The sequence below is a fragment of the Augochlora pura genome, chromosome 6 (assembly GCF_028453695.1).
Source record: "Augochlora pura isolate Apur16 chromosome 6, APUR_v2.2.1, whole genome shotgun sequence".
Lineage (NCBI taxonomy): Eukaryota > Metazoa > Arthropoda > Insecta > Hymenoptera > Halictidae > Augochlora > Augochlora pura.
The window spans coordinates 22,350,177-22,372,791 of record NC_135777.1 but is presented as its reverse complement, the minus strand read 5'-3'; the positions used below and the strand labels follow the sequence as shown (position 1 = coordinate 22,372,791).

The 22,615-nt window shown below is 44.7% G+C and overlaps 1 protein-coding gene across 1 annotated transcript; it reads right to left on the bottom strand.

Annotated features, from left to right (window-relative positions):
- Positions 1-2,224: 2,224 nt before the first annotated feature.
- LOC144471619 (netrin receptor UNC5C) lies at positions 2,225-22,253 on the bottom strand. Its single transcript, XM_078183841.1, has 5 exons — positions 22,218-22,253; positions 10,749-10,886; positions 7,982-8,479; positions 5,106-6,063; positions 2,225-4,134 (listed from the first exon to the last, which is right to left on the bottom strand). The coding sequence occupies exons 1-5, from the start codon at positions 22,243-22,245 to the stop codon at positions 3,963-3,965; spliced, it is 1,794 nt and encodes a 597-aa protein (XP_078039967.1). The 5' UTR covers positions 22,246-22,253; the 3' UTR covers positions 2,225-3,962.
- Positions 22,254-22,615: the final 362 nt, after the last annotated feature.

Here is a 22,615-nt window from a genome sequence, read left to right as displayed (position 1 = left end):
CGTCGCGAGGAAAATCGAAGAATATTCCGCCACGCGGCCTCTCAGGAGATAAAGACGCCGGCTGCCGTCGGGAACGGAGAAGATCTCTGCCGCATCTCCGTCGACGTCGGGGGGTCTCTGCAGACTCACTCCTCCGTCGACGTCGCGAGAAAAAAGAGACGGAATCGAGACGCGTCCCTGAAACCAATCGCAGCCGCCGCGGTACCGTAGCGGTGCCGTAGCGTTACCGTAGCGGCGAGGAGCAGTCTTCTGCGGCGAGGGACAGTCTTCGGATCACTCCTCCGTCGACGTCGCGAGAAAAAAGAAACGGAATCGAGACGCGTACGCGGTCTCTGGAACCAATTGCAGCCGCCGCGGTAACGTACCGGCGAGGGACAGTCTTCTGCAGCGGCGAATTATCGGAGATGCGTCGATAAAACGCGTTTGCGGCACCGCGTGCCCATTGTGCGCCGCCGTGGCAGACCGTGACGGACGGTGTTTCGTGATAAATCGCAGGGAATCGGTTCTCGTGCGGATCCGAGCGTCGCGTGATCCACAGAGAAAGCGCGCCGCTCGAGCTTCCGGGGAACCGCGCGCCCGGAAAACGCTAATCCGGTTCCGCGAAACGATCAGCCGCCGCGCATTTTATTTTCTTGCCGTGGGGAATTAGACATATCTGCGGCCAGCATTAATTAGTTGCAGATTCGGGGAAGCGTTTTCGATGCTGCTTCCGGTGGGGTCAAAGTACCAACCACTCTTGGTACATGAGAGATATCTGAACGTTGTTAACCCTTCCACATTATAGAATAAGTATTATTTTATCAAAGGCTAGATTTAAAAAATTGTTAAAAATGTAACTATTGTCAGGAACGTATAATTAAATTATATATGCACAATCTGCATTTTATGCATATGCATTCTATATAATAATATTAAATAGTACAATATTAAATAATATATAAAATTCTGGAATCAATTAAATAGTTATAATTTTTAATTATTCCCTGAAACCTTCTGACACACCTGGACCAATCACAGTGCACCGTAAAAAAATAGTTGCATGAAAAATCTTGCGATTATAACTGTAATTAACCAATTTTTATAACATTACTATCATACATTTTGATTCCATTAATTCGCAAAAATTCACAAAAATAATTGTGCGAAATATAAATTAAAATAAATATTTATTTCACTAGATGAATATCAATCTTTAAAAATAATAATGATAATTTTTAACCTTTAGAAATAAAACCTTAAAATTGGTTCGATCGCGCAGCTTATCAGCGCGGTGGAAATCAAGCGGAATTGTTTATTAAAGCGGCCTCCTTCGCGCGTTTAATTTTTCGTCGCGCGCGTTCACGCGATTCGAGGCGGGGTTCCGGGAAACGTCGGCGTTTCAGGTAAAACGTTTCGAACTAATCCGTGGCGATGTATTAAGTGCACGCATCGCAGGGTTGCAGCAGTTACCCCGATATCACGGAATCGAAAACGCGGCATGTAATGACGGAACACGCGGGCGCGGCGCCCGTCGAACTTTCGCGACGATTACCGGACTCCCAGAATCGTGGGAGTCCGCGGCGATCAATGCTGACTCATTCTCTTCCTGAGAAAACACATTCCTACTTCTTCGTCCTGCTGTTTCTCGTCTCGCGTTACCCACCGTCGTCCCTTAATGGTTTCGTATTTAAGGGAGGCTTCGGTCGCCGAGAATATTGGCCGAACCTTTCGAGGGATCATCGACGAATTTGTTTTGGCGAAACGCGATATCCTTCTGCGACAAACTTCGAAACCTTCGGTGAACTCAATAGCAGCGATATCAATTCTTTTTTCTCTTGAGAAAATAAGGTAATTGATTTTATAAAGAACGCGGTAATTTATTCGCGATTTAAAGGTTAGGTTTATTTTATGAACGAACTAGTTCTTGGTTCTTTTCAGTAATTTATTTTATAGTTTATTAATAGCTGCAAGAGTGGGGATATTTATTTTATGGATTGATTTATTTATGGTCCTTTATTAGTAATTTATTTATTTATTTATTTATTTTAAGTACGAATTCATTTATTTGATGTAGTTTAGATTTTTTTAAATTAATTCCTTCCAAATTCTTCCAACTAAAGCAAAAATATTTAAAAATCACTTACCTTGTATCTTCCCCCTCCAAAATAATTAAACAAATAAATAGGAAAGTAAGAAATGAAATAGCGGGGAGAAATATTTAAGCAACCGCTCGAGGTATACAAGAATATTTTATTCGTCGAAAGTAACAAATATACAATCTTCCAAATAAACTTGTGTCGATTGAAATCATCGGATTTCTCGCGGGTCGTTCTACGCGATCGAACGTCCGCGCGCGATTCGCTTTTCCATCCACGATCTTCCATACTATCTCTCTTTCTCTCTATCTCTCTTACTCTCATCCATTTCTTTTATTCGTTCTCGTTTCGCTAAAAAAAAAAGTCGTATCGTGTATCGGGCGCGGAGTGTATTGTCGACGTGCACGAAAGAAACGCGGCATTTTCAACAAACTTCTGAATAGAAACATCAACGGAAAACGTTCGTTTCGTTCTTCGATAAACCGAGAGGTGTGGAATTTTGGCACGATCATCCCCCCTCCTACAGGAAACGTATGGCGTACGTATGTGTCTCTCTCAACCCTTTCTTACCAGCCACGCGTGTCCCCTTTTCGTGCGTGTTCCGTTTCACATATACATATACATATAAATATATATATTTAGATACATATCTATATATACATATAAATATATATATTTAAATATATACCTATATAAATATATATATTTAAATATATACCTATATATACATATATATTTATTTATATATATATACATACATATATATATATAAATATATATATAACAAATCGATAAAACGCGTTCCATAAACCATCATCATTTTCTCGTTTATTTTATATCGTGCTGGAACGATGCCGATATCCTCCTCCTCCTCCTCCCCCCTCCCTTCGCTCTCGTTCCTTACTCTCGATGTCCTCTACCTAACTACCTATCTATACCTTTTTCGTTATTTATATATAAACATCCGTCGAGATGGAACCCGGTGGTCTCCATCGTTTCTCATCTTTTTTTCTGTTTAATTCCCGCGGGTTTTTTTCCTTAGTACGTATGTACACATATATCCATCTAAAACGCACAGTCTCTAGAATTTTTTTTATCTTCGTTTTACTTCGTTCACGATTATTACAACAGAGGTTTCGTTCGATTCACGTTCGTTCTGAATGAACGCGCCATCGAGCAGAGTGTCTATCCTCCTCTTCGTTTCATCTTACAAACGGGGTATACTATGTACAAAGAGCCGCGCGACGCCGCGCGCGACCGAAGGCAGTGTTTTCGATGAGTTTCGCCACGGAGAAGAGCGCGAGGCACCGGCTCTCCTCTATTTCTATCGCTCAAGATCTCCGTCTCTCTCGCTCTCCCTCGCTCTCTCGATCTTTTTATATCTCTCGCTCTCTATCTCTCTTTTTATTTCTTTCTCTGTCTCTCTCTCACTCTCTCTCGCTCTCTCGATGTTTTTAAATATTTCTCTCGCTCTCTCTCTCTCTCTCTCTCGATTTTTTTATATATAACTCTCGCTCTCTCTGTCTCTCTATATTTCTTTCTCTATCTCTTTATGTCTCTAGCTCTCTCTCTCTCTCTCTCACTCTATTTCTCTCGCACTCTCTCTCTCACTCTCTCTTATTCTCTCTTATTCTCTCGCCCTGTCTATGTCTCTCTGTCACTACCTCTCTCTGTCTCTGTCTCTCTGTCGCCACCTGTCTCTGTCTCCTTTACCGTCTCCGTCTCTTCTCCGTGGTCGCGGGTAGTTCACCGCTGGACGCCCCCCCTGATTATTCACCCACTAATTCACTGAACGTCCGGGGCCGTGGCGGCCTTGCTTATCACGGCTATCGCTCACCACTGGAATTGTCCCGAGGGGACGGCACACGGCCGTTCGCCGGCCACCGTTCAGAGCCACGGGCCCAGCTGCGCCTCGAGGATCGTCGCCGCGTCCGTCCGGCCCATCACCCGCAAATGGTTCAGCAGGTCCGTCACCGCCGTCGGCTCGTGGTGCTTCGCCTCCCACAGGTCCAGGATGTGCTCGGTCGGGCTCGACTTCGTCGCGAAGTAGTTGATGTACCTGCAACCCAACCGGGAACCCACCCTTTCGTCACCGAATCAAAACCAAATTCCTTCGAGGCTGCGCACGCGAAGCTAATTTACCCTAACTTGTCTCTACAAAATATTTTAAATAATATAATAACATTATAATGTAATATAATAAGAAATATAAATAAATAACTAAAATACCACTCTAGCTAATCTAGGTATAATAAACAATAAATATTAGCGATTATAAAATTGCTGAGACTCGATTGCATCGAAAGTTTTGCAGACTCGAATAATATAAAATTTAGTGATAATTTACTAATGTTCATGATTCATATTTAAATAATTTTTATGTATTGGATAAACTTTCCGATGGCTGAAGAATTTTTAATATTAATTTAGATGCGAGTCGCGTCAACGTGACGTTGTGAATTAGATCAGAATATTAACTACCCAATGAAGACTAATAAGTCAACCATAATCTCAGCAAAACCCGCGACGTAACCCCAAAATCTAAAGTCGTCGACTTGTATCTTGCTCGCGGCAGCGTAAATCATTGCAGCTACTTTGCGTCAACGTTACACGCGTAATTTGCTCGGCAAACCGCGGCGGCGGTCTAGCTGGGGGCCTCTGGCTGGAATAGCCACCTGTCAGTGATTTCCAAAGTAGCCGGCTACCGTGCGTAGCCGGCGTCGCGCGCGTGATCTAAGAAGGATATAAATGACTACCCTGTACTACCGAGTGCCGCAAAGAATACCGGGAGAGCCTGTCAGCCGTTGGTTCGCGGGGAACACCCAGCGGCAGGCTCGGCGAAACGATCGGAGAGCTACCGAGCCTACCAAGTCAATCCCGATAGAGGAGAGAGATCCTTTAAAAGACCGTCCATCCGTCGGTCAAGGAGCATTCAAAGAAACTGGCATCGCGCGTCCCCGGGGGGAACGGTGGCCCGTCAAGCTCGCCTCGAACACGCCCGTAATACTACTACTCCTCAAGATTGCTAACCTGTCAACCTGGAGCCTCTGCGCCAGCATTCTCCAGTCGTTGCCGTGGGCGTTCGGCGGGTCCAGGCACTGGCACAGCTGCTTCCTCAGGGACCTGGTAAACCGAAACGGTCTCAGGGTGGTGGAGTCGGTGGTCGCGTTGTTCGCATGCCCGCTGCTGACCACGGTCACCTCGCGCAACGGCCTGGTCACGCTTCCGGATGAGATCAATTGCTTCGCGCCGTCGTAGACGATCCTGAACACCTGCCTCGTGTCGGAGTTGCCCTGGGATACCTGGAGCTTGTAGCTCCTGGTTGTGGTCGGCCCGAAAGCCGCGTCCAAACCGAAGGTCACGTGCTTCGTGTTCTCCTGACAGTTCCAGATGTCTCTGACCCAGACCTCTTGCCTCTCCGTCGGCGACTTGCTCTGCCACTCGTTCCCGACCTCTTCCAAGCTCACGCACAGGATCTCGCCGTTGTCCTGGTAGAGCAACGTCCTCGGCTTGTCCAGCAGGTAGCCTCTGATCTGCGACTCTCTGTCGACGATCGCCTTCATCGCCGCCTTCGTGTCCTCCACCGCGTACACCCTCACGCAGCACTGCCCAGCTTGGCTCGCGAACAATGCCAGTCGAAGTCTCTTCGTCGCGATCGAGTTCTCGCAGCTTTGACCGGCCAGCACGTAGCCACGGAGCTGTTCCGTCACGATGAACGCCTCCGCGTGGTCCAGCTGCGTGAACAACGGCGTGTTGATCGTCTCGTTGCCCAGCGTCAGCACCCTCGTCCACGTGATCGCCTGGTGATCCTTCGACGATGCCACCGCCATGCCGTCTTCCACGCTCAGGCCGTCGCACGCCCACACGCTCAGCTCCCACGTGGCCGGGTGAAGCATCGCGCAGTGCTCGAACTGGAGGATCACCGGCTTGTTGAACGTCGCCGACGATGGGCCGCAGGTGACCACCGCGGACAGCTGCGTGATTCCGTCTGCGGGCAAACAAGCGTGTGCTTCGAGTTCGATACGGGATGGTGTTTGCGATCTTTTGTTACACATACGATTACTCGACGATTGCGAATTCGGGACAATTCGTGGCAATTTTGTGATTTTTATGGCGTTTCTTTTATTTAAAGGAAAGTCGCGTTTTCTACGATTTGGGAATGGAAATCCTTGGGGGTTTTGTATATTTCTGACAAAATTGAGAGGTTGAAAGTAGAAATATTATTATACATTATATAAATAATATGTGTCAATTTTTTATTGTTGGGCCTAGTAAGTTGTGACAGCTAGACTGCGGATCTTTATGCATTTGTCATAGAAACGTCCAGTTGAAGTTTCAAACATTACATATACTATACAAATTGAATTTTATATTATACCAATATTATATATAAATATTACAATATTATAAAAATTAAAATTTTATGACTAGACGACGCACCTTTGCGCAAAATAAAAATAAATTGCTCCATCCGACAACTCTGCCAACCAACTATAAACAGTTCAAATAATTGAAAACAATTATTCCCATCTAATTCCCATTTCTTTCAATCGTCTTGGAAAGCTAGTACATTCCGCATCAAGATCTCCCAATGACAGAGGAGGGCCGCGTCAACCCCGATTTCCGTCGATTGACCCGGAACGCGTTGCATAAAGATCCGCAGTCCGCTAACGACCGCAACAGCTGTCCACTCCGGTGCCACTGCAGACCCAGAGAGAGAGAGAGAGAGAGAGAGAGAGAGAGAGAGAGAGAGAGAGAGAGATAGGAGGCCAAGCACCGGAGAGAAACCGATGGACAGCTATCAATCGATGCAGCTCTCTCCGAATCGTGCCGGCCGAAATGTGGATCAAGGAGGTGGTTGTGTCTCTGCGCGGAGCCGAAACCAGCGTGGAACGCGTCGAGTGTCGGGTGAAACCCGAAGCACCTTAGGGACGGCCCTCGACGCGACGCGTCCGGGGAAAAACGTCGGTGCCGGGGATCGGGGTCCGTCAATATTCATTAGCCTCGGTCCCCGACGTATGGCGGCCCGTCGGGGCGGCGACCCGTGGCCGAAATTATTTTATGCGGTGCCAGGAGGTTTATGGTTACGGTTATATTGTGGACTTTATGCGGTTATGGGAGGAATGAGTAGGTGAAAGGTAAAATGGAGATGTTGGAAGGTGAGATGATGTAATAGGTAACTGGATGGTAGTGTTGTATTAGGTACTTAGAAGGTACTATTGTTTTAGGTAATTAGAAGGTACTAAGTATTAGATTTAATTCTTGAAACATTGTTTAAATAAGGAATAAATGTTGATTAATACTGGAGCTGCGAAATCGGTCAAAATGACTGAGTCCGAGAGCTTGGGTGTGAGGTTATATCGCGCCCGCCGAATAGCTCAGACCTGGCACCAAGCGATCATCACCTGTTCAAGCATTTGCAAAATTTTCTTAATAGGAAAAAACTGGCCTCAAGAGACGCTTGTGAAAATGGTCAAATTTTTCACCAATAGCGACGAGGAGGATTTCTCGAATCACGGAATTATGAAATTGCCTTCAAAATGGACAAAAGTTCCCAAACAAAATCGCGCATATGTGATCCAAATCGGATCATTCCAACATTGTTAATTTGATCGTCGAAACGAAGAGAAAAAAGGCTCGGAACTTTTCGCTCCGCCTAATATTTTAAAGCTACGAGGGGTTGTAAAATTATTAGAGCATCGTCGAAAAACATGAGATTCAGTGGAATCGACTATCCGGCCATGGATCCTCCGGTGCGGTTCCGCGGCGTGCTAGGAAGCGGAGGGGAAGGTGGGGGGTCGGCTCTCGTCCGTTGATTGAATCGGATCGATATCCGGTCGTCGGGGCGTAACGGGGTAAACCCGTCATACGCACCGGTCGCAATTAATAATGCACGCATCACTTACCGGGTAATCGAGGCCTAAAGCGATCCTCGTTGAGCACCGCCAGGTAGAGTTCCTCCCTGAGTGGCTTGGGCACCGCTCCCTCGGGCACCGACATCGATATGCCGGCGTCCGGCAGCACGAGGAGGGCGCCCCGCGTGTTCACCGCCGCCCCGGCGACGTTCCCGGTCTCGAGCTTCGGCAGCCGGACGCTCTCCGAGGCGACGTTGTAGGTGGAGTCCGAGGACGGGTAGGAGCTAGTGACGCTGTTCTCGCAGTCGGAATGGATCTGCTTGTCGCTGCATGACTCCTGGGTCGAGGTGCTCGGCGTGGGCGACATGGGCGACGGTTGGGGCGCGATCGATAGGTGGGGCACGTCGTAGTGGTGCTCGGAGAGGGATCTCGACATCGACAGCTTCGGGTCGAAAGGATACTCGTAGCAGGCCGGCACGCTCGTCGCCGTTACGTCCGGCTGCAGGCTCAGCTTCTTGTCCTGGTCCGGGAAGAACTCCGGCTGGAATTCTGAAACGCACACCGCCGAGCCACGGCCCGTGGGTATCTCTGCGCGCTGCGGACAGACGCCGCCGTCATACTACTACCCCTGCCGGAACCTACTCGATCGTAGTCTACCGTCTGACTTTACTACTATTCGTATGGTCCGCGAGAAAAGTGATTTCGTTAAGGATCGATTAGAAATACAGTGCTTATTCGATTGGCTTACGCGCGAGGGTGGTAGCAAATTTACAAAGAGAAGCTATGAACTATGCGACGTCGTAGTGCTGCTATAGTCCTCGCGCGAGAAGAAGGCGCCTTCGCGGTCGCGTTCCCCCTCTTACTAGCAGCGCTACCGCCATTACCCCCACTACTCCCACCGCGCTACTATAGGTCGCTGTTGATCGCTGGCGATATTCGTCACTCTCTATCGACCAATAGTAACCGATAGTTACGACAGTGAGTTAGCTATTAAAGCTATTAAGAGGGGGGATGTAGATACAAAGGCGCCTCCTTCTCGCGCGAAGACTATACCTATCTCTCACCCGAGAAATTTTACTCGAAATTTGAAACAACTAAAGAAGAATTAAAATCTCGATTACCTAAACTTAACTCCAAAATTAGCCCAAAAATAACTGATTAAAAATTAAATCCGAAGGCAAATTGGCAAAAATTTCTACGTAAAGTCGATGTTAATGTAACAATTAATATAACCTTTTATTTTATAAAACTGGGAATGAAAGAATAAGGATATTTTCTTAGGAATCTAATACACCGTCGTCTTTAATTCTCGAATTATTGGCAGGATCTCTTTCGCTGAATGAACGCTCGAATAACTCTTCCACCAACCGCGTCTGCGGTTCTGATCGAATATTTTCTGCCAGGGGTGGTGTACCGACTCCAACGCGACTCCGCTCGCCGCTTTCATCGGTCCGTACTCTGTGTTTACGCGAACACATTTTGCTTTACGTGCTATTTGCTATTCCCTTTAGCCCTGGCTATCTCTCTGCGGGCCGCCTCTCTGACTGGCGGAGGACGCGGAGCTTCGACGATTGTGCTCGGATTGATCCGTTGAAAACTCGCTCGTGATTCGATAGAGAAGCCGGCAGACTTTATTACGCGATTAACTGTTACGCGATTTTAATCTGTTAGCTGCGTCAATATATTTAAAATATAAATTTTGTTACACGTTTTATCAATCGAACTGAGTGTAGTCTTTTTGATAATTGTTCTAAAATTGTCCTAAATCACACCTTGTCGCACTGATTGAATGATCAATTCTATGACAATTAAATATTGCAATGAAAATATTGCAATTAAAATATAGCAATTAAAATATTGCAATTAAAATATAGCAATTAAAATATTGCAGTTAAAATATTGTAATTAAAATATATTATTACATCGATTGAAGCAAATTGAATCGAAATAGAACCTGACATAACCCTAGAACCCTAGAAAACGTCAACCCCAGTCAATAACGTCGTTCGAAGACATTCGCGCGGTATAGTCTCGTCGTCGACTAACAAGACCAGCGTCCCCCGATCCACTATGATTTGCTCGATCGCAGAGTTTCCGCAGAAAGGTTGTGCAACAGTCCCGGCTCGTTCCAGATACGTCACACCGTTAACCGCGCTCTATTCTTACGATCGTTCCGTGACCATGGTCGGACGAAAGCGGCGAGCACGTAATGTCAGTCAAACACCGAAGCGGTATCATTCGGATCGTGATCCGCGAGCAAAGGGCCGAGAGAGACTAGGTAGGTAACGGGCTCTCGCTCGTCGCAACGTCGCGGAAAAAAAGCGAACGTCGAACTCGACGAAAGAAGTGCAGGTGTGTACACTGCGCGACGAAATGACAGGACACCGCGGAATTTTTCGCGTTAGACAATTTCATTGAATCGAAGAGTTAAAAGCCGCGATCGAAGAAGGTTGGAACGCAGTTTCGCGTAGTTATTATATTTAAAAAATTAAAAATTTAAAGAATTTTTAAAATTATAAAAATTATATAAATTTTAAAAATTATAAAAATTATATAAATCACTACCCAGGAGAATGTTAGCGATTCTAGAAAAGAAAGGAATGCGTACACATTATTGAAATTAAATAAAACATTAAAATGGAATAAAAATCATATTTTTCCTGCACGTGTCCTATCATTTTGTCGCGCAGTGTAACGAGACCACCGCTGTAATTACAGTGCGCGCCCGCGCGCGTCCGTCACCTTCTCGCACCTTTGTTCGAGGATTAGCGGGAGGTGAGGCGGCAGGTTTTCTATTTTTTTTTCAGGCGATGCTTACCGTTACGGGCCATGGAGTAAAGGGAATGGTCCCGACCTTTGCGCCTGAGGAACTTCGCCAGGAAGGCTACCAGGCCGCCGATCACCACGCAGGCGACGGTCAGGCCGACGTAGAGAGCGACGTCCATCTGCCGGTTCGCTGTCAACATCAAACGTTTTTCGTTTCACGCAGGCTTTTTTTCTCGCGAAAAGGCTCTAATAAGCGGACGAGAGGAGAAAGGCGCGAGGGATTTCAATCTTTCTAGAGAGAGAAAGCAATCTTTCAGGAGGGAGACAGAAAAAAAGAGAGAGAGAAAAAGAAAGAGAGAGAGAGAGAGAGAGGAGAGATCGCCGGCAGACGCTAATTCGAAACTTTGTCGCCGCGTCGCTCGCAGGGATTATCGCTTCGCGCGGGATTAGAGTAACCAACAGGCGTTAATTCCTCGTTTTAAGCAGCGCTACGCGAGATGCGACCTCCGCCGACTCTCTGTTGTCCACCGTCTGCCTCCTCTTTAACCTTTTTAGCGAGCCTGAATTTTCGCGCGGGGCTGTTTCCTCGGCGAGGCTCACTTCGACGCGAATTCAACGTAAAGGATACTGCGACGAGCTGCGCGATGGACAACGCTGTTCTGTGTGCGATTGTATTAGAGTGAAGATTGGGATTATTATATTATAATTCTTTTTAAGATATAGTAAAATGCATTAAAATATATTAAGATGTTTTAAGATGTATTTAAATGTATTAAAATATATTAAGATGTATTAAGATGTATTAAGATGTATTAAGATGTATTAAGATGTATTAAGATGTATTTAGATGTATTAAGACATATACTTTGACTTTAACCCTTTGCGAATGGAAGACTTTTTTTTATCCTGTGAGATAGTAGGATGTGGCGATTTTTCGCAGACGTGTCAATTGTCTACATAAAAATTATTTTAATTTGTATACAATGCAAATATAATTTATATAAAATAATTTATATAAAATACAAATATAATCTATATATAATTCAGATATAATTTACATAATTTACAATTTATATAATACAATTTATATATAACAATTATATAAATTCGCGCGAAACCCAGTGACGATCGAGATCAAAGACTTAATAATTCACCCTAATAATCACCCCATCAATATTCAGTGCGATTTTATTTTCGATACAATAGAGCCTAGCCCGTGCAATCATAAACCTAAAACCGCGCGAAATCCACTATGTCAACGCGTGGTTTAAAAAGACGGCGACCGCGAAAGCCGCATCGCCGCGTCGTATCTAAGAGGTTAAAGAAGGCGGCGGCGCGCGAACCGGCGCCGGTAATTTTCGCGTGTCCGCGAGAAGCGTGCCCTCGCCTCGGCGGCGCTCGCGCGACCGGACGCCGACCGACAGCCGACCCCTCCCCCCACCCCGCTCATGAATAATTTACGCGGCAACTTTTATTTACTTTTTACGGGGCCGGGACACACAGCACCCGACCGTTTTTTTCGTCGGAGGAGCACCGTGGAAGAGGGACGCGTTTTTAAACGGTTTCCCTTCCCCCACCCCCCTCTCTCGCCTTCGGTCCTCCTCGCTAAATATTACGGGCCGTCGTAGCAAAGTTTTAAGGTTCCTCTCCATTTACGCCGAGGGGCCGGCGCGAGGCGCACGACCCGTTCCAGGGGCCGGTTTATCGTTTTACTGCCGCGCGCGCGTTATTCCGCGCGGCGATAAAGATTCGGATCGTTATTATCGCGGCCATTAACGCGTCCCCGAGCGAGAAACGGTAAAGCACCGACCGCGGCGTAGGAGAACCGTTCGCCTCCTCCTCCTCGTCGTCGTCGTCGTCGTTGGATCGACGCGCGTATTTTTGGGGATGATCGACCGGGTGGAGGGCCGCCAAGGATATGTTCCTTGAAGGTTATGTTCCATAAGACGCGACGCGTTCGTCGTTTAATTAATTATTTTAGAATCGCTGCGCTGAGAATTTTCTTCCGTTTTTCAGAATTTCTTTTCTTTTTCTTTTCTATTTTATTGGGCCTTTTTTATTTTACCTCTGCAATGAGATTATTTTGTAAATTCAAGTAGGTTATATAGTGCTGGTTATAATCTTTATGTGTACTGTAAAGATTTGCATTAATCGATGACGACTTTGACACTTTGCACTCGCAGCCATTTTGACTCCAAATTATTTTTAGGTTACGTAGAATATTACGGTTCAAATCGTAAATTCGAAGAATTAACCCTTTGCACTCCATGCCATTTCAATTGGAAATCTGAAATAATTGCTCTCGCAAATTTAACAATTTTTAAAATGCAAACTTTGTTAGTACAGAGATCATTTTGCAACGTGATTTTACAACAATTTTCTGTTGCCTCGCCACTCGAGCATAATGAATTAATACAAAGTTCGTGATCGGGATCCGCGGTGGCTTTTGCCGAACGATCGTAATCGGAGACGTATTTAAAAAAAGGAAGAAAAAGAAGAAAAAGAAAAAGACGAGGATTTACGTCGAGCCCAGGATTTCGCAATAATAATATAAATGTTCCCGGAGTAATTGCTGGATAATCGCGGCGGCGTCGGCGGTGTGTTTTCCTCGGCCGGTTGGCTCACCGCCGGGACTTATTTCGACCAATAAAACTCGTTCGAGGTCCGACCGGGCGGGATAATGTATAGTGCCATTAAAAAGGCCTACGACTTCGTGTGCAACAACCTAATAATTTCGTGTCGGTCGCGAGAGACGGACAGTGAACACGATGCCAACAAAGGCTACGTGGGAAGCGATTAAAAGGCACCGGGGGAGGGACTGAGAAACGGCGATCCGCGGCGGGAGAGGGACGGAGGGATTGAGAAAGAAAGAGAAAAAGTGGGAGAGGGGGAAAGAGACGGAGAGGGTAGGAGAAATAAAGAGGAACAGAGGCAGGGAGGTGGAGCGACGAGGAGACTGAGATATAAAGAGAAAGAGAGGAAGAGTGACGAAGAGACTGAGATATAAAGAGAAAGAGAGAAAGAGAGGAAGAGTGACGAAGAGGCTGAGAAATAAAGAGAAAGAGAGAAAGACAGAAAGAGTGACGAAGAGAATGAGAAATAAAGAGAAACAGAGAAAGAGAAACCAAGAGGAAGAGGGACAGAGAGACCAAGAAAGAAAGAGAAAGAGAAACAGCGAAAGAGAAAGAAAGGGAAACAGAGAAAGAGGGAAAGAGAGGGGGAGGGACAGAGAAAGGATTGCGTCACGCTGCAATATCCTCCTCGACTCCCCCTTTCGCCGTGTCCGTATGAAATCGGGATTGAATTACCTGTATGCAAAGTTTCACCGAGATTCGAACGCGCGTTTTATGAATTATGTAACAGCGAGCCGCGAGAGCCGGGGCGAGTTCTTCGCCGGATTAAGGGAACGCGCTCGCCGGCCCCCGTAAATACAGAACGATACACGGGGCCGTCATAAATCGAGAAAGTTCCAGGATATCAATTTACGAAAATTATTCTTGAAAGTTTTCTCATCGGGGATGCGGCCGTCCCGCGACGTTTCCGCGCCAGTGTGGACGACGAGGAGGAGGAGGGGGAGGAGGAGGATCCCGCGACCGGCCAAATTGATTCCAACTCGAGCCAACTAACCCGTCGGTTAATTTTTAACTAATTTCGCCTACTATAGCAAGTGGAGAGGCTATGCAACCCTTGGACAACGCGTCGCTCATTTTCTGCCGCATGCTTCGCCCCTCTATTCGCCAATTCTGTTGCAGTTGCAGTTTTTACGGACGAGGCAAACTGGAACGAGGCAATTGCATCTTTTGTTGATGGAAATTCTGTATGTGGATTTCCAATTTATGTCGACGAAAATTACAGAGTAAATCGCGAAGAATATTTTAATAGTAATATTAATTTCCTTCTCATTTAATTATGATAAAAACTGTACTTAGCATTAGCATCTCTTATTAAAATTAGTATATCTTATTAAAATGCTTATTAAAATTGTACTTCGTTATTATTAACAGCTTCAGCACTTCTCACTATTTTATGAATAAATAGATAATTAATAATTTACATTTAGCGATTAAAAACACATTTAGCAATAAAAATTCAGTCAGCCCAACAAATTCTTCGTCACAAAAAAATAGGCAATATTTTTGTTATCAGTTAATCAATTTTGTTATAATCTGGTATAAATAAACTTTATACCTGTGTTCATTCGTAGCAAAAAGTTTATTGTAAAATTTTACACGCGTCCCTTGATTTCAACAGATTACTCTTATAAGCAACGAGGGTACGAATACTTATGGGACAGACTGTATTCGCGCGAGGATCCGGAAGGCTCGTCTTCTTTTCTCTATATCTCTCTCCCCCCGGCTCCTTGATCGCCGCGTTTAGGATGCGCGTGCCGGCACGGGATTTTCGTGGAACATCGCGACAAACCGATGGCTGACGTTCCTAAGCTTCTTCCAATTTTAGAATGTCAAAGCCATTCCCGGTTGTAACCCCGGTACGTGACACTCCCGAGGGCCCGTTCCTCCTCGGCGCGGGATCATGGCGAGCGTGCTTGTGTCTGGGTTGGCGCGCGCGCTAGCTCTCGGTTGTCCCCGGGACACGTGCCTCGAACATCAATATACGGGCGGCGACGAAAACGCATACGAATTCCGCGAGCGGCACGGAGAGAGCCTCTTCTTCTACCACCCCCCCGTACGAAAATGCAATAGTTCCGCGTCGTTACCCTCGCCGGAGGAGGGGAGAGAGGAGAACGGGGTGAACGAGGAGAGCTGTTCGCGAGTCTCACCCTACGCGGGCCTGAAAACTGCCGCAGGGGTCGACGAGATTTATTTTCTTAGCGGCAATTGATAACGCTTCATAACCCCGTACCCAATGTATCCGAACGCCATAACTCACGGAGCTTGCTCCCCTAAGAAGTCTGCGGCCGGCAGTCGATAGCCCGGTTCCGTTTCCTTTATCGGGCATCCACAGGTCGTCCGAGGACCGAACACAGGTACTGGCTCGGGCTGGCCATAGACAACGAGAAATCAAGGTTTCGGTCTTTGCACTTGCGTTAGGTGTAAATACACTGTGCACTTGAATGGTGATTTTGATGAATCACTAATGATTTTTATGTTATGATGTTTTAATCAAATTTTTACATCGACGAATTTTTTTATTTTTGAAGAAATAAACTCCTCGCAATCGGAGCCATTTTAACTGGAAATTATTTTTCAGACTGTGTTCCCATTTTATATAATTAATTATGTATTATATAATATGTAACTGAATCATTAGGAATTAACTCAGAATTATTAGGAATTATTGAGCATCAATTCGGAAGTATTAAGAATTAATTCAGAATGCTTAAAAATCAATTCTCAATTACTAGGAATCACTACAGAATTACTAAGTCTCAATTATTGAAAGTGTTTAAGAATTAATTCAGACTTATTAAGAATCAATACAAAATTACCAATGATTAATTATTAAAACTGGTTAAGAATTAATTATCCAGAATTTTTATCAGACCCAACCCAATCCAATAAAAAACAAATGAGAGAGTATCTGCCTTATCTATAAGAGTATCTGTCTGTGTTTATGTCTGCTCCTAATCTTGGAAGCAGCGCATGCACCTAGGCCCTCGAGAGAGACTATACCTGGAGGGATATCTCTTTCGGGTCGAGTGTAATTGCCAAGCGGGCTGGAACCTTCGGTAGGAACCGGGACCCCGGAACCTCGGCCCCGGACAGAGACTCTCTCTCTCTCTCTCGGTCTCTCTCTCTCTCTCTCTGTTGTTCTTCAAACGAAATTATCGAACTTGCTAAGTTCGTCGGCGGGACAATGGAATTAGCGCAACTTTGTTTCCTACAACCACCCGCGCCCATCCACTCCGCCCCTCCTGAGATCACGAAAAAGATGAACGAATTAAGCTCTGGCTTCTAAATTCCGGGGAGATTCGAGGACGGCGAAGATCGTGCTGCACGAAACGAAGTTCGTCGAAGGGCAACGAAGTTCGCCGACTCTCGTTGTTGCATATCGTGTCTCGGTGAACATCACGCGCGAGTTATTTTCGTTGTCTTCCTCGTTGTTTTGTGAAAAATCGTTTTGTGGAGAATGTGGTAAGCTTGATTGGTAGGTTGGATGTTTCTGTAGGATTGTGTTATTATATTATGTTAATAGAACTGGGTTTAGTATGATGATTGAATTTGTTTAGAGTTTTCGATGTTTTTAGTATTATTGTATGGAATTGTTAAGAATTAATTGCTGGGACTTTTATTGAGATTTAAGCTTTAGTTATTTTGGGAATTGTTGAGAATTATCGAGAATCATTGAGAATTAATCATTTAGAATTATCGAAAATTTTTGAGAATTAATTAATTCTTCAGAATTATCAAGTGTTATTGAGGATTAATGCTTCAGAATGATTGGAAACGAAGGCCTTAACAATTCGTCAGATTTATCAAGAATTGTTGAAAATTAATTCTTCAGAATTATCAAGAATTATTGAGAATTAATGTTTCAGAATTATCAAGAATTATTGAGAATTAATGCTTCAGAATAATCAAGAATTGTCAAGAATCAACTGTTGAAAATTATCGACGAAATTATCAAAAACTAGCAAACCTGGCGAACTCCGTTTCGCCACCAGATGGCTTCGTTTTTTGTAACATTTCGTTTGGGGATTAAAAGATGAAGAAAAGTTATTTTTTTTGTTTTATAAACCATATTGGTTTGTAGTACATGCTATGTATCAGAGATAGCGCTGTATGTGAAAAATGATTTTCCCTGTTTTCCTGCTTTTCTGTTGAAATTTTTCCAGAATTTTGATTGCTATAAACCTCACGGAGCCCGAGACCTTTCCAACGAATGCAAAACCGTGGAAATCGGTTCGTGCGTTCTGGAGTTATAGCGTCAGGAAGGAAAACCCGACTTATTTTTATATAATAGATTACTGAGAATTAATGCTTCTCTTACTGAGAATTAAAGCTACGAACATGCTCTCTCTCTCTCTCTCTCTCTCTCTCTCTCTCTCTCTCGAGGCGGGGTAGTTTTTCGGCCGGATTCGCCTCGCGACGAGAACATCGAAGCGACCGCTGCCCGCATTCGTGCGAATCGTTCGAAAATCGCGAGGTCGAGCGCCGTGATCGCGATTCGTACGTTCTTATCGTGTCGGGTTCTCGAAAATCGAGCCTCTCCCTCGCCGGATTCAGGGGAGTATAGTTTTCTGGCCGGTAATCCCGACAGAGCGAGCGGTGTACAACGCGGGTTCGGGGCTCCGCGGGCACGGTATAATGGCACTTTATTTGCATGCACGATCAATTTCCCCTGTTGCAGGCCGCTGAGGGGCGTAACGGCCACCGATTACATAATTTTCTTCGATATTAAAGCGGCCCCCACCCCCTCGAAGCCGCGTCGGGACCGAAGGGTGGGTGGACCGTATCGCGTGCAACTTTGATGTGGCCCGGTCGATAGAATCGTCCGGAGCTAACCGGCGGCGGACGGGGGATGGGGGGAGGGGTGTCCGGATCTATACGGAGCCAGTGGGCCACCCTTGACTACCAGCCGCCATCTCATTGTTACGATTGTTTGGACCCGGTTCTCCGCTGGCAGGCGATCGGCTACCCCGGGCCCCCTCCGCGAAGCGTCAATAATTAACCAGTCGCGTAATTAAAAGTAAATAGTCGGGGGTGAGGACCCCCTCTCTCTCTCTCTCTCTCACTCTTTCTCTCTCTCGCTCTCTTGGTTCTAGCAGCCGGCGCGCTCCCCGTTGACGCGGAAAATTTCATCGGCAAACCCACTTGAGCACGATTGCGTCCTTCCGAACCTTTTTCCTTTTCGATCGCGAGGGGCTGACGAACCGGCATCCATCAATTTCGACGCCGCCGTTCTCCCGTTCGAAAACATTCGAATTGATTTTTCCGCGTGCTGCTTCGCTGTTCGAAATAAATGCGACGCGTGCGTAAGGAGAAATGTGTTCGCAAATATCATTTACCAATTGCGGACGGGGATTTGGAGGCATTCTATATTGTACACGATTTTTGTTAACTTTTTTTCTGAACAATTGAGAAAGTTGTGAACAAATAATTCATACTGTTAATTATATGTATCTGTTCATGTATCGCGAAATAGATTAAATAATAGGATGAACTTATATCTGGAGAGTGTTTTTTCTTTACCCAAAATCTCATCCCGAAAAATTTTTTTAATTTCATCCCTTAAAACTAGCTATCGACTTTTAATCCCAAATCAGGTACGAAAAATGTCATTCCAGCAAAATATTATTAATATCACGTTCCAAAATAATTTCAAGAAATCCTCCTTAATTAAGTCTGCCTTAAAACAGTGAAAAGTGCAATTGTTTTACGAGTTTTTAATCTAAAATTTCATCTAAGAAGCACCAGATCATAAAAATAGGATCACCGTCGATAAAAAAAAATTGTTTCACGCTTAAAACAGCTTCGACTACAAAGGGTTAATTACACTACACTATACCATTAATCTACACCTCCGCGAGTTAATTAGATCGGTACGACGCGCGCGACAGACGTCTTAAAATTCGCGAGCAACGCGACGGAAGTTATTTACGAACGAGCGCTAACAAATTTATGCCGCGCATTCGTCAGAGAATTACCGGAACGTAGAGAGAGAGAGAGAGAGAGGGAGAGCGCGCGCGTCGCGGCGGACCACGTTGAGACGAATATAGAGCCGACAGGCTGCCACCGAACGGAGATAACTTCATAAATATCTTTCGGGTACGTGTTCGACTTCGGAGCGGAAAGCCTGGCGCGCTCGGCTCTGCGCCCGTCGTTCCCCACATAAATATCCATCGGGCCGCGTGTCCCCCCGTTGTCATTACCCTCTCGCAAAAACCGGCCGGCGAGGTAATCAATGATGAATCGACGAATTCGTCCGCCGCCGCGTCGCAACAGGGTGTCTGTCCTGCCGCGACACACGCTCGCGTTCGCTCCATTAACCCCTTACCGTACTTTGACGAGAGTCCGACTCGCGATGGAAAATTACTAGCAATAAACGATTAAATATGTACGTTATTCTGTTCTTTGAAATTTGAATAAAATTCCTTGTTATTAACAATATCCTGTTCGATTACCTTTTAAAATAATTTTCATGCTAACAAAGCGTAAGTTTCAAAAATTGTTAAATGTGATATGACATTGATATGAGTCGCAAGAATCAATTTGATACGCATAAAAGTTTATTTCGTTAAATAGAATAGAAATATTATCAACCAGGAAAATAATTTCATGTTTCTGGTAAAAATGGCTTCGAGTGGAAAGGGTTGATGTCTTGTCCCTTCAAAGAAATTATGTCAATTGAAAAATTCGCGGTAACGGTGAAGAAAATGGTCCGTCAAGGGGTTAAAGGGAGAGGAGAGGAGAGGAGAATTTTCTAGCCGCCGTTAAAAAGCCAACGCGTTCCCAGCGTCGCATTTAATACACCCGGAATCGATGCGTATCGCGAGAGCAAACGCGGTCTATAAGTCGGTCGCCAGCGCGGTCTTCTATTTAGTCGTCCGATTTGAATGCTATCAGATCGCGAGAGGAGAGCCGTGTAGCGCCACACGCTCTCCGCAAGCACCGGCGCCGATTCAGCGCCGATAGGCGAAACGGCCGTGAAGAATCCCACACGAGGAGTAGAATGTCGCGCGACGAGTTCGGGCACCGAGCGTTTTCTAAGACGGGTCGCACCCTGCTTCTCTCCTACCACCTACTCGTCGTCGGCTATTTCTTTTTCTCTCTCGATCCTGCCCGCCTCGACGCGGAACCAATCGGGGGTGGTTCCCGACGGATCGCGATTATCTAATCGCCGCGCCTCTGCGTCCCACCGGCACCCACCGGACGACTCTTGATGAGAATTCCTTCGCGAATCGCGCGCGCCGATTGAATCAATTCCTTGATTATATCTGTATTCCTGTTTCTCCGGTGCACGTTTTTATTTCTCATCCGCTGCTTTCGTTTGTAAATTAGTTCATCTAAATGCGACTGTATTTAATATTCCTTTACCGGCTTTTATTTTCTGTAGACGCTGTATGTAATTTTTGTGGAATTTCTTTTCTGTTGTACTTTATTTAATATCTGGAGTTTCTGTTATTTCTTTTTATGGTGATTTTATCATTCTGAGGGAAAAGGGTATTTTTAGATTATCGAGGGATATTTTGTATTACTTTTATCATTTATATGTTTATATATTTATTATTTTATATATACGGTTATATTATGTCGGTTGCATTCCTTTTGTGTTCTTTATTATTTTAGTAATTTTATATATTTTATCCAGCCTTGATTTTTAGATATACTTCTAGAATATTTATTATATATATATTTTTTACTATAGTTGCATTATTTTTATTATATTTTATCACTGGTAATTCAATAGAGACATCGTCCAAATTTATTTCATTTTTTGAAACTATATTCCATCTACTTTCTTTAATTATTTTAGACTCTAATAAAACAGACTGTACTATTATTTATCACATTTTTACTCAACGCAAATTTTACTATAATATTCGCTTTCCATCGAAAATTTTATCTATAAATCTCTTGTTATTATTTCATCGTCACAGAGATGCACGAAGGTTGCATCAGTCGGATTGGAGCCCCGATTGCATTTCAACCCCCTCGACCATGCCCCATGGAGGTCCTTTACTTAAGTATGATATACTATTCCATTATCCATCGCGCGAACTACCCCCGAGCCGATGATCTACAGCCCCGGGAGCCCGGTTTACGATTAACGGAAGGGTTAATATCACTTAACAGCGTCGTCCTAACCTAGCGCGATGACGAAAATACGAATTACGCTCGTACGCTTATGATTGAATGGTGGATCTGGAACGACGGCGCGACGTCTTTTGTCACGGCGTCGAATATTACGCCGCCATCGCGGTCGTCGACGTCAAAGGGTTCAACACTAGATTTACCAGCAATTTAAGGATAATTATTTCTACCGAGTCAGAATTATACTTATTTTTACCGAGTCAGAATTATACTTATTTTTACCGAGTCGGAATGATACGTATTTCTGCGAGTAAAAAATGACTGGTCTTTAGAAAAATATAATTGGTGGTATTTTCAGTTTTTGTTTACTTTCAAAAAATGACAATAAAAAAAGAAACAAGTCATTTTGACTGGTGCTGGTGTAATTGTCAAGAATAAAAATTATTAAAAATTAAAAAATATTAAAATGATCGAAAATCAGAAAATATTAAAATTATCAGAAATCAAAAAATATTAAAATGATTAAAATTCAAAAAATATATTACGAACACATAGAAAATAATATAAAGTTCATAAAACTGATTCTATAATTATGGCTATGTCAAAGGTTACGGTATGATTCCAGAAAGAAACTGTTACATGCAATGTCAAATGTTACACGGAATGTTGAAATGTAGCATTGAATTTTCAATCGCAAAGCCAGTCATTTCGACAGGCACTGGTAAATCCAGTGTTAACGGCGCCGAAAGGAGATTAAAGCCCGTGGGAGAAAACGCCGGCTTTTGTTCGCCGATGGAGAGACTTACCTTCCTCGGTCAAGTGAGCGCCACCCATTTTCGTGCCGCCGTCTGGAAAAAAAAAAGAAGAGCGAACGGGCTCTAGAAATGTGGATGTAATTGAGGGCTAAGTGGGTGAGCTACGGTAATTGACACGTAAAAGGGAGCGATTCTCGGATTCCGGCGCGATGGGAACCGGTCCCGAGGAACTCGTCCTCTTGAACCCCGCGCGCGCACACGGGGCTTTTACTGTTGCGAACGTGGTCTACCTCTGCGCGCGGACGATTCGTGGTCAAAAGTCAATTTCCCCGGCCCGCGTATTTTCCGCGATTGTTTCGCCTAATTAACTCACACAGCTCGACTATAATTCGCGGTCGAACAAAATCGAATACAAAAATTTAATGATAAAAATTTGAAGAAACTAATCT